General features: G+C 36.5%; 3 protein-coding genes across 8 annotated transcripts in view; 2 read left to right on the plus strand and 1 right to left on the minus strand.

Annotated features, from left to right (window-relative positions):
• Nucleotides 1–15,098, minus strand: part of LOC110896141 (paired amphipathic helix protein Sin3-like 2) — a 42,331-nt gene that overhangs the window by 14,198 nt on the left and 13,035 nt on the right. For 2 of the 6 annotated variants that reach the window (XM_022143587.2, XM_035975303.1), the window contains 2 exons: nucleotides 9,613–9,779; nucleotides 8,197–8,726 (listed from right to left, as the gene is read on the minus strand). In XM_022143587.2, coding sequence (XP_021999279.1) covers nucleotides 9,630–9,779 — 150 coding nt within the window. In that variant the 3' untranslated portion in view covers nucleotides 8,197–8,726; nucleotides 9,613–9,629. Of the gene's footprint in view, nucleotides 1–8,196; nucleotides 8,727–9,612; nucleotides 9,794–15,098 lie in introns of those variants that run through there. The other 4 variants (XM_022143586.2, XM_022143589.2, XR_004862800.1 and 1 more) reach the window with 3 other exon arrangements.
• LOC118480450 (uncharacterized protein At2g29880-like) lies at nucleotides 3,005–5,006 on the plus strand. Its single transcript, XM_035975304.1, has 3 exons — nucleotides 3,005–3,086; nucleotides 3,800–4,117; nucleotides 4,206–5,006. The coding sequence occupies exons 2-3, from the start codon at nucleotides 3,800–3,802 to the stop codon at nucleotides 4,860–4,862; spliced, it is 975 nt and encodes a 324-aa protein (XP_035831197.1). The 5' UTR covers nucleotides 3,005–3,086; the 3' UTR covers nucleotides 4,863–5,006.
• Nucleotides 5,059–5,595, plus strand: LOC118480274. The gene has a single exon (XM_035975040.1). It carries the CDS (start codon nucleotides 5,059–5,061, stop codon nucleotides 5,593–5,595), a length of 537 nt encoding a protein of 178 aa, XP_035830933.1.

Consider the following 15,098-nt stretch of genomic DNA (forward strand, 5'->3'; position numbering starts at 1 on the left):
GTGCCCTCATGCATATGAAAATCAAGTTCCTCATCAATAAGTGATTATATCACAAAGGGCTTGTTTTCAAATCAAAATAAGTGAGTATCTCACAGTTTATACGGTCAAACAGATGATAATCGGTATACTCACCGGTAAGATGAACTCTCGTGCATACCTTGATACGGGAATGTGTCGTGATGTGGATGAACACCGGTCAGTAAGTATAAATCATACATTAACGTATCCTCTAAACATGATTACATCTGATAAGTTGAGCTTAAGTGGACAACAATACCGATAATTGTTATAGGATGCTTATCTTAATTTTAACTAACTGAACAACAAGAGTGTTTTGGCATGACCGTACACTGATATGATTCTCTTACCCTCGAAACTCGCAAAAAGAATGTTTGTATATATTTATTTATTTACTGCTTAACTTTTATTGTGTTTCTCTTAAACAGTTTCGTCGTTTGGTGCATATCAGCACGACATTAGCGGTGATGTCGTTTGATAACACTCAAAGGATTTTGAATTGTTGTCTTTTAATTTCAAAAATACCAAAAAGATTTTAGGTGTGTTTTAATATAAAGTTTATAAAAGCCAAAAAGATTTTCTTTCTTCTTTATTTTCGATCGTACGATGTTGGAGCTCGAGTCTTCGTTACCTGAAACCTGAACGAAAACCGAACTGACTAAATCTTCATAAACGGTCAAAATTTGCATGTTTGAAAGTTAAAGACTAAAATTGGCAAATTTATTAAACTTTCAAACTGTCGGACGGTGTTTGATTGTGACATGGTCATTCGGGTGTCATTTGTTTATACTATATTCCAAGCAGTTGTTCTCATTACGCGTTTAGATTTCTTGCATGTGCAGATTCTAAAGGCTAGGAGAACATGGTCGATGACAAGCCTTGGAATGAAGACACGACGAGAAGGCGCTCAAAAGATGAAGATGATCGAGTTGCCGCTGGCCATCATCAACACCACAAGGATCTCACTTCATAAAGATAAAGTCTTTTCAAGAGCATAACTCAAGGGGGAGCTTATGTTAAGGGGGAGTTTGTCAACACACTTCCTACATGATACGGGTAGTTTGTTGATACACTCTCTGCTTTCAAGACGTGAAGACTTTGAAGATCCTCCGACAATGAAGACTTGAAAGGACATCAGAGTTTTGGGAACTCGAAGACCAAAGACCGTCGAAGTTCGAGACGAGTCTACAACTATAGAAGATAAAGACAAAGCTACAGCCAAGGGGGAGTTTGTTGGTGCACTTGTGTCTGTACTTTGTCTGTATTCGGTCTGTATGTAAACGATGTCCTGATTAGTGTTGTAAGTTGACCAAGTCAACCATCCTCCGGTTTGACTTGGACAACATTTTGATTAATGTTGAAAAATGTTCTGTCGAAGGATAAGAGGTCGAAGGATGATGTGGATCCTTCGACCTCATCGAAAGATATGGTTCGAATGATAGACCTCGAAAGGTGATCTTTCGAGGTCCATGCTGGTCATTCGAATACTTTGTCTTCGATAGATGATCCTTCGGACCATCTATCGGATCCTTCGGAATCCTTCGGACCAGACATCTTGGGCTGGGTATAAATACCCATGCAATGTGTTGAGTTTATAGAGATACACAGACAGAAAGATACCGAGAGATTGAGAGCTTTGAGAGCATTCTGTCCAGAACTCACACACACACTTTGAGAGTTTACATGTTAGATTTGTAAACATTGTGCTTGTAACCGAAACCTTCATTTGCATTAATACAAGTTGTGTTAATCGGTGAACCCTAGTGTGTTTGTGTTTATACTTGCTTAATCCTGGTTTGCTCGCTAGCTTGGATTCCGCACTCGCTAGTGGGTTAGTATAACAAGGTTTGAGGTTCGTCATCCTCCGACAAGGGACCTACACCTTCCATATTCCAAGACAAGATACCATCAATCTCAATTTCAAAGAGAGCCCCCGAATAATATGCAAGAAGCTTTTAACCGTTCGCATTCATCTTTACGAAGTCATATTGAGAGATCATTTGGAATTTTGAAGAAACGATTTAAGATACTTGGTAAAATGCCCAAGTATAGCGTGCAAACACAAATTGATGTTATCATGGCTACATTTGCATTGCATAACTATATACGTAATTCTCAAGAAGATTTGATGTTTACTGCAATGGAGCAACATCCAAACTACATACCACGAGATGAACTGCATGATGTTCGTAACCATGACACAAGCAGTAGCGGTCTATTTGAAGGAACGTCGAATGAGATGAAACATGTTCGCAACGAAATTGCTACTTTGATATGGAATGCACGGCATTAAAGATTTAATAGTATTATATTATGTTATGACTGTTTGTTAATAACTATGTTTTTATTTAATTGAAAATGACCATGTTTTATTCATTTGAGAAATAACTATTATATATATATGTGTGTGTGTGTGAGAGAGAGAGAGAGAGAGAGAGATTATGTTTAGTATTATGTTTTTTAGTTATACCCATATTGGTCATTTTATACATTTAATTAAAAGCTCCAGTTACTCTGCCAAACACCTAAATATCTAACCAGCTTACAGCTTTCAGCTACTAGCTACAGCTACCAGCTTCCAGCTAACAGCCACCAGCTTCCAGCCACCAGCTTCCAGCTAGTTTTGCCAAACATACCCTAAGGGTATGTTTGGCAACAAGCTTTTAGGAGCTTTTAGAAGCTTCAAGCTTTTAAGAAAAAGCTTCAGGCCCAATAAAAGCCTTGTTTGGTTGAAACAGGCTTAAAGCTTTTAGATTAGTTGAAAAGCTAATTTTAAAACGCTAGTGAAAGTAGCGTTTAAAAAACCTAGAAGCTTTTAGAATGCATGTGCAATTCCCTTTCTTTAACGATCAACTTGAAGCCCTATCTCTTCTTCAATTTCTCTCACTTTGCTACTCAATCCAACAGGTTTCATCTCTATTTCTCTTAGCTATTCAATTCAGCACACGAAATCCCTCTTATTTAACTCCATCTACTTATTATTTCAGATTTTTCGCTCAATTGAGTTTGCATTGATTAGTTGTGCGTTTGATCGAAGCAGCTCTTCAAGTTTCTAAACAGTATACCAGGTATATAATTAGTTTTATTATGTATATATGCCCTAATTTTTATGATATTTGTTTACTAATTTGTTTACTAATTAATTTGTAACAGCCTTATAATTTTGAGGATATTTGTTTACTAATCAATTGAGTATATGTTTGAAGTTAGGGAATGATGTTATGTTTCATGTTTCTTGCCTTTTGTTTGAAATGGAACTTACTTTTCTGTTGGAGATACTGTGATCTGTCTAGGAACTGTGTTCAATTGCCTTTTAACTTTAGTTTGCCTCTTGTTGACCATGTACTCCTAGGCATGTCTTTGTAACAATGTATGCTTTAAGGCCGATCCCCGCCCATCGGCCATGGAGCTGTAGTGTGCTATAAGTGCATTTATGAAATAGTTCTTTTTCAAGCTTTTGGCTTGTTCAAGGGTTTGCTGATTCATGTATAAGAAATTGGTATAAAAACCTAGTTAACTGTTTATTTGGATCATTTTCCTTATTTAAGCCCATGTTATGTTACCAATATCTCTTTATACTTTTTAAATCGATGATTAACTTAATAAGGTCATTAACTATATATACATGATATCAACTTCAACTTAGACAGGATGTTTGGGCTTTAATTAATTATTCAACGGGTATGTTTGGCTGCATTATTATGTTGTTAAAAAATGCAGTTTTTGCGACATAATTCTGATTTTGCATTTGTGTACATATGTATGTATGCATGGTTTCTAGATGGATTCTAAAAAAGAGAAAGGGAGAAGAGAAATTTGGCCAAAAGAAATGGTTTTAGAATTATGTCAGTTCCTAAACAAATATATCACGAAACATGGTCGCACTTCCCCATTCAAATGGGTCACTCTTCAGCCAGAGTTTGAAAAAGTTATAAATCATAAATTCGCCAGTGACAAAGCTATGAAGAACAAGTATGATAGTATGAGAAAAGAGTACAACCTTTGGAAGTCACTTAAGAATGGAGAGACTGGTCTAGGTTGGAATGAAAGTACCAAGCAACTTAATTGTTCTGATGAATGGTGGAAAAGAAAAATTCAGGTGACATAATATAACTCACTCAAAATTTAAATACCATATAATATTCTAGTCATAATGATAACTAAAGATTCACCATTATATTGTGTAGGAAAACCCGAAAGTTCTAGCAATTCAAAATAACCAACCATCTATACAACTACAAGAAGAGTGGGATCAGTTATTTGGAGATGTAGTTGCTAGTGGGGAGAATTGTGTGGCACCCTCTATGGATCCAACTACATTCAATGAGGTGCATGTTGAGAATCTTGAGGATGACTATGTTGAGAACCTTGAGGATGACAATGTTGAGGGAGGTGACAGTTTCTTTGGTGACTTTTTGAATGAAGTAAGTCAAAATGATGCATCAACATTAAGCCCAAGTGAGGTTGCAAAAAAATTTGAAAAGTCTACTAAAGTAAACACTAAGCCTAAACCAGTTAAGATGAAACGTAAAGGGAGAGAATCATCGGGAGCTTCAATACTTAAAGAACATTTAACTCAAAGTAATATGAATCAACAACGTGCTCTACAAATATTAGAATCAGATTCTTCCAAACTCAATCAAAGTACTAAGTTTAGTATTGAAGCTGCTATGGGTTTGCTTAGCCGGATGGTAGATGCAGGATTAGTGAGAGAAGATGAGGAGTTGTGGTTATTTGCAATGGATTTATTTGAAGATCCTGTGAAAAGAGAAATGTTTATAAATGTGCCACGTGATCATGGGAGGTTAGCTTGGCTGCAACGAAAGCAAAGGCTCACCAACTAAAGTTTTATTTGAGGACATTTTACGAAGACATCATTGTTTCAATTTGTTTGAACTTTATTGCTTTTTGATTGCTTTATTGTTTTTTACCTTGATGTTTTAGTGACATGACTATATGTTAAGCTATTTATCCATTTATATTTTAGCTATTAAAGGGTTTATATGTTAAGCTGATATTGAATTTATTATTAGGGTTACAATGAATAATGAAACAAGCAAGAAGAAGCACAAACTGCATTGTTATAATTTTTTGTTGGATTCAACCTATACATGTGATCTAGTTGCCGCATACTATTATAAGCATATGTACAAGGAACCATGCATGACATCACCTCAAACGGGACAGGCTTGGATGATGGAAGTTTTAAATGGCAATCCTATACGATGTGTAAATGCATTTAGAATGCATCCAAACGTGTTTAAGAAATTACGTAGAGAGCTTGAATCAAACTATGGATTGCAGTCGAGTGATAGAATGTCAACTTGGGAGAAGGTTGGGATATTTTTGTACACATTGGCATTGGGTTTATCTAACAGGGATGTTGGGGAGCGTTTTCAACGTTCTGGGGAGACTATTAGTAGAGCCTTTCACGAAGTTCTAGAGGCAATAGTTGGTAGAAGTAAAGGTTTTCAAGGTCTAGCACGTGACAATATAAAACCAAAAGATCCAACTTTTCAATTCATACCACCTCAAATCTTGAATGACAAAAGATACATACCGTATTTCAAGGTATAAAATTGATCAGTGTCATTCCTACTTGTGTACTTTGTTACTTGACTAATGTTCAAATTATATATATGATTGTATTGGATGTATTGACGGTACACACATAGGGGCCTGCATCCCAGAGAGTCAGCAACTACCTTATATTGGTAGAAAAGGGGTACCAACTTTCAACGTAATGGCAACATGTGATTTCGATATGTGTTTCACGTTCGTATCGATCGGATGGGAGGGATCAGCACATGACACGCGTGTTTTCATTAACGCGACCCAAAATAGTAAATTCAACTTCCCACAACCACCTGAAGGTAATATTTCGAATTATTTACACATATGTTTGAAATTGTTTCATGTTACTTTTAATAAATTCTAACGCCTTTTGTTTTTCAACTCCTTTATTAGGTAGATATTATTTGGTTGATAAAGGATATCCAGATAGAAAAGGATACCTTGTTCCATATTCCAAGATAAGATACCATCAATCTCAATTTCAAAGAGAGCCCCCGAATAATATGCAAGAAGCTTTTAACCGTTCGCATTCATCTTTACGAAGTCATATTGAGAGATCATTTGGAATTTTGAAGAAACGATTTAAGATACTTGGTAAAATGCCCAAGTATAGCGTGCAAACACAAATTGATGTTATCATGGCTACATTTGCATTGCATAACTATATACGTAATTCTCAAGAAGATTTGATGTTTACTGCAATGGAGCAACATCCAAACTACATACCACGAGATGAACTGCATGATGTTCGTAACCATGACACAAGCAGTAGCGGTCTATTTGAAGGAACGTCGAATGAGATGAAACATGTTCGCAACGAAATTGCTACTTTGATATGGAATGCACGGCATTAAAGATTTAATAGTATTATATTATGTTATGACTGTTTGTTAATAACTATGTTTTTATTTAATTGAAAATGACCATGTTTTATTCATTTGAGAAATAACTATTATATATATATATGTGTGTGTGTGAGAGAGAGAGAGAGAGAGAGAGAGAGATTACGTTTAGTATTATGTTTTTTAGTTATACCCATATTGGTCATTTTATACATTTAATTAAAAGCTCCAGCTACTCTGCCAAACACCTAAATATCTAACCAGCTTACAGCTTTCAGCTACTAGCTACAGCTACCAGCTTCCAGCTTCCAACTAACAGCCACCAGCTTCCAGCTAGTTTTGCCAAACATACCCTAAATACCGAATTAAGAAACCACGTTGCAGCGGCGGCGTTGAAGGTGGTGTTATAACCCTAAAAAAAAAAGAATTCTAAACATGATAAAAATAATTGAATTATTATTGGGTGTGGGTTCGGGGAAGCCTATGTGGCAACCCATGTGACACCTTCCCCCAAGGGAAACACCACACCCGACAAATACATTTCGGGGATGGATCCCCGTTCTCCCTAGGCTCACTTTTTGAAATTTGAGGATGTTGATTGGTTGGAGGCAGGGGCGTAGCTTTGTGGGAGCTGGGAGGGGCGCCCGACCTTCCGAACTTTTCGCTCAGTAGTGACTGGTATGTGGTTTTCGTATCTAATTTTTTTAGGTATATACGTTTTCAACCCCACAGTCGAAAATCTCAAGCTTCGCCACTAGTTGAAGGGGAAGGTAAGGTGATGATTTTGATGTTGGGGGAGGGTTACACCACACCCCATGGTCTTACCGCTGGGACATTGATAATATTTACAACTTTACATAAAAAATGAAACGTTAACTGCGTTAAAACTTTGTATAATAAAAACAAAACCGTTAAAAAATGTCACTTCAAAATTTTGATAAAAAATAAGAACACGCATAAACCGGAAATTCGCTAAAATAGCAAAAAAAAAAAAAAAAAAAAAAAAAAAGCATTTGAGAATTATTTGGTGAACTGAAACATTTGAGAGATTATTACAATTCACAACTCTGAACTTTATTTAGAATTACAACTCAAAATCAATTTTACAACTTTGACATAGAAATTGAAAAACCAACAAAAGAACAAAAACTTTATTTGAAAGTTTGCCTATTAATCGTATATATTATAAAATGGTATCATATTTTAAGCTAAATAGAGCATATCATGCTTTGGTGGTGAGCAAGTGGCAACTGAGAAATTGCTTGGTCAAAATCTGGAGTGGGTCAAAAGTTGGGGCATCGTCCACTATGGTAAATTAAGAGAAATAAAAAAATAAATAAAATAACAATCTAAAAAAAAGGGAGACTTTGTCTGAAAACTAGTTTTATGCTCTGTCCGTGTTGCAGGGCGTTAAACCGACAATTTCTCAGTTTGATAACATGTTGCCATGTAACGACTCTTTATTTAACCAAGTTTAGTCCATGCATTTGAATTGCTTGAAATCAACTCCACCAATCGACGTTTATGTTTCCACATCAACTTGAATTAAACAATTATCTATAATTATACTCCCTTTAGAGCTGACGCCCTACTTACAGTAGATGGTCTTAAGGTAATTGGGACATGAACCATCTCTTTGTGCTCTCCCAACACAACATCGATTTCTAGTCTTGCAGTTACCGACTCAACGGAGTCAGAAACTACCTTTTTTCCTTAAATTACTATTCACATATGAAAATATGTTTCACAAGGCAATAAAAAATGAGAGATGATAAATAAACTCATTCTGTGGCCAAATAAAATGTCAGATTACATAATTGTATTCAACATCAACAGCTGGTAGTAAGTAAGCTCTGTACAACACCCCCCAGCATCATACCCCTTTCATGGAGCAAGAGCTTTCCTATTTTTTAAGAAAAAAAAAAAAAAAAAAACCCTTCTTCCCACCTTTATCGGGCATTACAACTTTATCGGCTGACCGCAAAAAAGCTACAACTCTATTGGGGACATGAACGTTACAGAAAAGGGGAAAAAAAAACAAATACAGACAAACGAGTACTTTGTGTTGGGGTATGTCATCAACAGAAGCAATTAGACGAGCGAAACCTCAATTGTAACATGAATTCTCCAAACGCATATTTACACAATTGATGGCTTGTATCTCATTGTTTGTATGAACTTCAAATGGCAATTGTTCCTAAAGTAGCACTTTTTTCTGAGCTAATATATGCCGGCAAGATCTTACGACATAACAAAAAAGATATAATTTCTTTTTTGGTTCAAAAGATCCCACTGCATCATTGAAGGCGGTGTTAGAAAGCGATTGTGTGTCTCTCTCTCTATATATATCACACGCTTAATGATTCCAAGATGAGTGATTCCTTCATATAGTAACTAGTAAGTAGTGTGTTTAAATGGGACATTTTTAGTACGGGTCAAAACAGGTCAGGTCCAGTTGGGTCAGGCAGCGGTTTTAATTTGGTGCATACACCCAAACACTTTTTTCCATGTATTAAAGACTAATAATCTAAATCACCGAATAAAAAATTGAGTTAAATGCCATTTTAGTCCCTGTGGTTTGGGTCATTTTGCCAGTTTAGTCCAAAGGTTTCATTTTTAACCTGTGGGTCCAAAAAGGTTTCACAGTTGCCATTTTAGTCCACTGGGTTAACTTCATCCATTTTTTCTGTTAACGAGAAGGCCAATTTGGTCATTTTGTATGTAATTCTGTTAACTAAAAGGGCAATTCAGCCATATAAAATGACCGAATTGGCCTTCTCGTTAACAAAAAAAATGGTTGAAGTTAACCCAGTGGACTAAAATGGCAACTGTGAAACCTTTTTGGACCCACAGGTTAAAAATGAAACCTTTGGACTAAACTGGCAAAATAACCCAAACCACAGGGACTAAAATGGCATTTAACTCTAAAAAATTTAAAGGTTATTGAAAATAGACTTAGGATGACATTTAACCCCTTATACTTAAAATTTGACTTGACTCATTTGCCCGTTTTTGAACGCAACCCAAAAGCCCACTCAAAAGCACACCGGATGAAATTGAAGGGGATTATTGACATTGGTCCAAAATTTGGAGGTTGCAATTTTCACGAGACAGATTGTGTATATTTTAACAGAGTATTAAAGTAATTCAAAATTTAAATGAACAAAAGATGTCGTACCTTAAATGGCATTGAGGCTACTGTGTAGAGACTTCTAGGAATTTGTGAAACCGCTGTATTTTTCTCTGGGCATTGCTATACGATGATGATGATTTGCATCCGGTGATTTTTCGTCTTTTTCTTTTCCCACGAATAAAGAAATCTACTGTATCGAGTACATAGGAGATCTGCCAGCACTCAACTGATTAAAATTCAGAAAGCAAATAAAAACTCATCAATGGATACAACATGCTACCAGGACGGTTTCTGTTGCAGACAATTATATAATCAAAATAATTAACGAAACAATCATTTCGTACATAACATGCAAATTGTTACGGCCAAAATAGTATCAAATGATTAGATTCAATTCGTAAGGCAAACAGAGCTAATCCATATAACTCTGCAGATTCTACTCTAGATTTCTTACCACTTTTTGTGTTATTCCATAGCTTATTTGCCGGAGCCCATCGGTTCATGACTTAAAAGTAGTCATATGTCTTTCGGTCGGAAACTTTGCATTAAACTCAGTAACAGGACAATGTTGTGTTATCGTGGGATACGATAACCATTTTAATGATTATGCGTAAGTAGTGGGCCTCGGCCCATTTAATCATAGGGGAGATTCTAAACCACTGGATTTAAATGGATAACACAATAGCATAATCATGGGTAAGATCCGGGATTAAATCACATAAATTTATTCAATTAAAAAGAAAACAAATCATATCCCATTAGTGAATTGGAATCGACACTGATTCGTGGTTGTATTTTGTGATCTTTAGCATATACACGGGATTTCTTTCCCACTTTTATCATGTTATGAATTTAGGTCCATATAGTTCATTAATACAGAACATATTTAGGTGAAGGCATAGTTATTAATAGCGCTCATAGTGAGCGCTATAGCGAATAGCATAGCGTAGCACTCATGTGTTGTTATTTGAATTTGGCGCCTCCATAGCAGGCAAATAGCGGGATTTTGGGTTTTTTTTTTTGTTTTTTTCTTCTGCTTTAATATAGATAGCGGGATTTTATAGGTATAAAATAGCAGGAATTTAGGTTTTTTGTTAAGGATACATATAAAACAGCTTATTTGGATATAATATACATATAAAATATTTCTAAAATTTTCTCCTAGTGTGTCGCTAAACATAAAAAATATAAAATATCGCTACGTAGCGTACAGGTAGCTTGTCGCTCGCTATTCGCTATTAATAACTACGTGAAGGATACTCAACACCTCAAGCCCAAAATCATAGGCTAGCCCAATAACCCTCAAAAAAACTTAAACCATAGTGAATTTAATTAGTAGCCCACAGCTTAAAGATAATAAGCATCTATCATGCAAGACCAGTTTTGATCCGTAGCCTCTACACGAGATTTCTTACCATTTTTTTCATCATGTTATAAATTTAGGTCCAAAGTAAATTGATACAAAACGCATATAAGTGAAGGATACTGAACACCTCAAGCCCAAAATAAAAGGCTAGCCGTTAACCCTCATATAAACGTAAGCCATGGTGGATTTCATTAGTAGCTTACAACTTAAGGCTTATAAGCATCTATCATGTGAGACCGATTCTATTCATGTTTTTCCATCCTTAAGTTATCATATTTTATGAAACAAATATAAAACATGAACCCAACATTTTTAATTACAAAACAGTAAACCTAAGAATTCATTATTATCACACCTAATATATGCAGTTAATGCGGTAAAAAATCGGATATCTATCAAGGACTGATATTTGAGATATAGGTTATCACGGTGGGATATTGGTAATTTTAATAGCATGCAAAATTTATATATATATATATATATATATATATATATATATATAGAGTGGGGATCATACGGAAAGTGTGTTTTTCCTAAAAAGTGTAAAAAGTCATAAAACACAATAATTTCAGGCATAAAACACACCTAAAACTCACAAATAATAGAATGAATATTACTAAAACACCATATTCAAACTCTAATAGTCCATAAAAACTTCAAACACAGCATCGTAGAACTATGAATATAAAACACACAATGCTAAACAACATAAAACACAATAATATTTGTCATTCCACAATCAGAGCCTTAACATCTAAAACACAACACAAAACCCACATACATGATGTTTTAGTAATCTTCATCATATTATTTGTGGGTTTTTGGTGTGTTTTATGGTTGACATTACGGTGTTTTATGACTTTTTACACTTTTTAGGAAATTTGGACTTTCTGGCCAACTCCTATCCTATATATATATATATATATGTGTGTGTGTGTGTGTGTGTGTGTGTGTGTATATATATATAGCAATTTATCACTAACAATTCAGTATACTCTCCTACCATTAACATATTAACCTTTTGCCACATGCAAAACGCTAACAATTGTAACGAGTAGGAACTAATTAAGACTTAAAACACTAACAATTAACAGCTAAGACTTAAAACACTAATAGCAACAATAAGAAGAAAGACGAATGGTAGAACTAAGAAGAAAGGTACTGATATCGGGAAAATCGGTGATATATCGGTCCAATATCGGTATCAATATTCTCACCGATATTTTACATGGGGACCGGTAACCGATATATCACCAATATTAACTGCATAGATATTATCACACCTAATACATGCACGCTTTCCCAAGTTTCTCGCCGGGTCCATAAGGGTTTCACCCATGTTTGTAAAAATATCAATCTTGTTCTTAATATCTAACAATTTTATGGTTTTGTCTATGTAACATCCGGCCTCTCATACCACCAATATCGTCCGCTTTGCCCCTGATAGGTTGCCCATCCAATAGCTCACAAATTTGTTTTTCGTTGCTCGGTGGAGACCTCCCAAGAAGTCACCCATCCCGGTATTACTCCCGCCTAAGCACGCTTAACGACGAAGTTTCATCTGCTCCACAACCAATGTGCCCAAAACGCGTTGGTGATACTTGAGGCGGGGTATGTCTTATGAAACAAGGATCTTTCCTCGCCATGACCGATGTAGGATTTGACTAAGGTATTATAATCACCCTTGCCCCACCATCCAAATCTGGGATGTGGGATCAATGTGCCCAAAACGCGTTGTTGGTGATACTTGAGGCGAGGTATGTCTTATGAAACAAGGATCTTTCCTCGCCATGACTGATGTAGGATTTGACTAAGGTATTATAATCACCCTTGCCCCACCATCCAAATCTAGGATGTGGGATTTGCCTAAGGTGTTCAGTTCTCATGAACACCCCCGGAACTCATCATTCTCGATACGGTTTGTCCCACCATCTCGACTGACACAATAGTGGCTCTTTCTCTCTCTAAAACCATTTGTAACATTCAACCCCTCATACCACTAATATTGTATGCTTTTCCCCTAATGGGTTGTCCATCTAGGAGATCGCAGATTTGTTTTTGGTTGCCCGTTGGAAACTTCCCAGGAGGTCACCCATCCTGGTAATACTCCCACCTAAGCACACTTAACTGTGGAGTTTTCATCTTTGCTCCACAGTCAGTGGACCCAAAAACTCGTTAGTGATATTTGGGGTGTGGCATGTCTTATGAACCAAGAATCTCTCTGGCTACAACTAATGTAGGATTTGCCTAAGGTGTTACAATCCAACGAAAACGTATAGGTCTTGCCTAAGATCTCCGCAAGCATACACTCTTGGCCGTCAGATCTAATCTTGCCTTAATGTTTGAACATTTCGTGAATTTGACATATATATCTAATACGGTCTGTGATATGGATTACCATATAAATGAATAAGATCTTGATTCCAACTTGTTATCCTAAACTCCCAATCTAACAAAAAAAAAACAATCTCGTGTAAGATCTAGATCTTGACAAAATTGGTTTCACCTATTATTTTAACATTAGTTCTGATTTAGCATCTTATAGACTCGTAATAATTTTGTTAAAACGTCCCAATTAGATGGAGATAACAATTTTTGTGGGGAGTGGTTTTATATAAAAATTAGTTAGAAACAACGTAAGCAAATTTACGACTTTATTTAGTTAGAAATAAATGCAACTAGTGGTGTTTCATGACGGTTCCATTCATGAACAGAAAACTAATAGTCCCACTATTTGGTCCTATATGGAGTGTGGTATTTATAGCCGGATAGATGTTGAGACGTCGCTATTAAGATTATCTATTGGTCCGATAGGTCCCCTCTGCTCTTAACAATTAGTGTCCGCGGAGGTGGGAGTACATCCGCAAGCTCAAATTAGCCACACGTTGCTTTCAGGATGTCCTTGTTGTCTCTTCTGTGTCAACCATGGTTTAGGAGGATATGAATCCGCAGCGTGTGATTGGCCAAATGTCTCATGTCTCCTCTGCGATAACCGCTAGTGGAGATCACCTGCATTGGCGGAGCTTGACCAAAATTTCCGCAGGGGCGGAAAGTCATGGGATTTTTAGGCAAAATAATTGGTGGGGGGCGGACCTATAAATATTACACTTCTAACCGAAAACATTGGTGGGGCGGGTGCACCCCCGTCCCTTCAAAGTTGCACCCCTGATCACCTGGTACAGCGATCTGCGGATTGTGATTGGCTACACATCACTTGCCACTTATACTGTTTGTCTCCTTCGTGTTGGCATATCACCACGTGGCGGGTGGCGCCCGCAGATGACTTGTCAAGGTCAGTTGGTTGTTTCTTGGGTTGGATATGGGTTTCACCCGGACATACCACATCTCATCAACAACCAATGAAGGTATGTGTACAATCAAATAAATTATAGGTACATGTACAACTATTTTGGCCTCAAACCCAAAAGCAACTCACGCACATGCACATTTCTTTTTATGTAATCCAATGTAAACTAGTACACTCAAACTCACCGCACAAAGAAGCTCCCACTCATCCTTTCTTAAATTTTTCTTACAGCTCCAAAGCGAAAACGAAAGAATCAAGGTCGAGATCTGTGATCGATATTTGCCTATTTGGTAAGTAAAAGAGTAAAAGCACGAGGACAAAAACAAAGAGATCTGAATAACAAACATAAAACTGAGCATTATATGTGAAGTGCCGCCTCATGCAAAAGAATGGCGCCGCAAGCCGCTTCACGGGATAGCCTCGCTTCACAAACTCTTGAAGCCATTTCCAAATAACCTCTAATGCTCATGCTTGAGGGTCGCCTTTTTAAACCAAGATTATCCTCCAATTAAGTATGTCACCAGTAGACCTAATTAGTTGCTAGTTTTCAACGCTTGAGATAGTCATTAGGCATGCGCTATCAAGGAGTAACACTAGTACACTACACTAACTGATGAATCAACACAAAAGACAACGAACCAATGTGTTGTGGACTTGTTGCATAGTGCAACATTTATATGGCTAGACCCACATAGCCTTTAGAAGAAGAAACAATTTTATAAGCCCATATAGACTAATCGGTTGTGAAGTTGACCAGGTTATGTCTTTAATAGGAAATTCAAGCATTCATCTAATTTTTGTGAAGATTTTTACCATTTTATGTACTAAATCCTCTATAGCTCTACTTAACTTCAGATA

Source organism: Helianthus annuus, chromosome 7 (assembly GCF_002127325.2).
Source record: "Helianthus annuus cultivar XRQ/B chromosome 7, HanXRQr2.0-SUNRISE, whole genome shotgun sequence".
Lineage (NCBI taxonomy): Eukaryota > Viridiplantae > Streptophyta > Magnoliopsida > Asterales > Asteraceae > Helianthus > Helianthus annuus.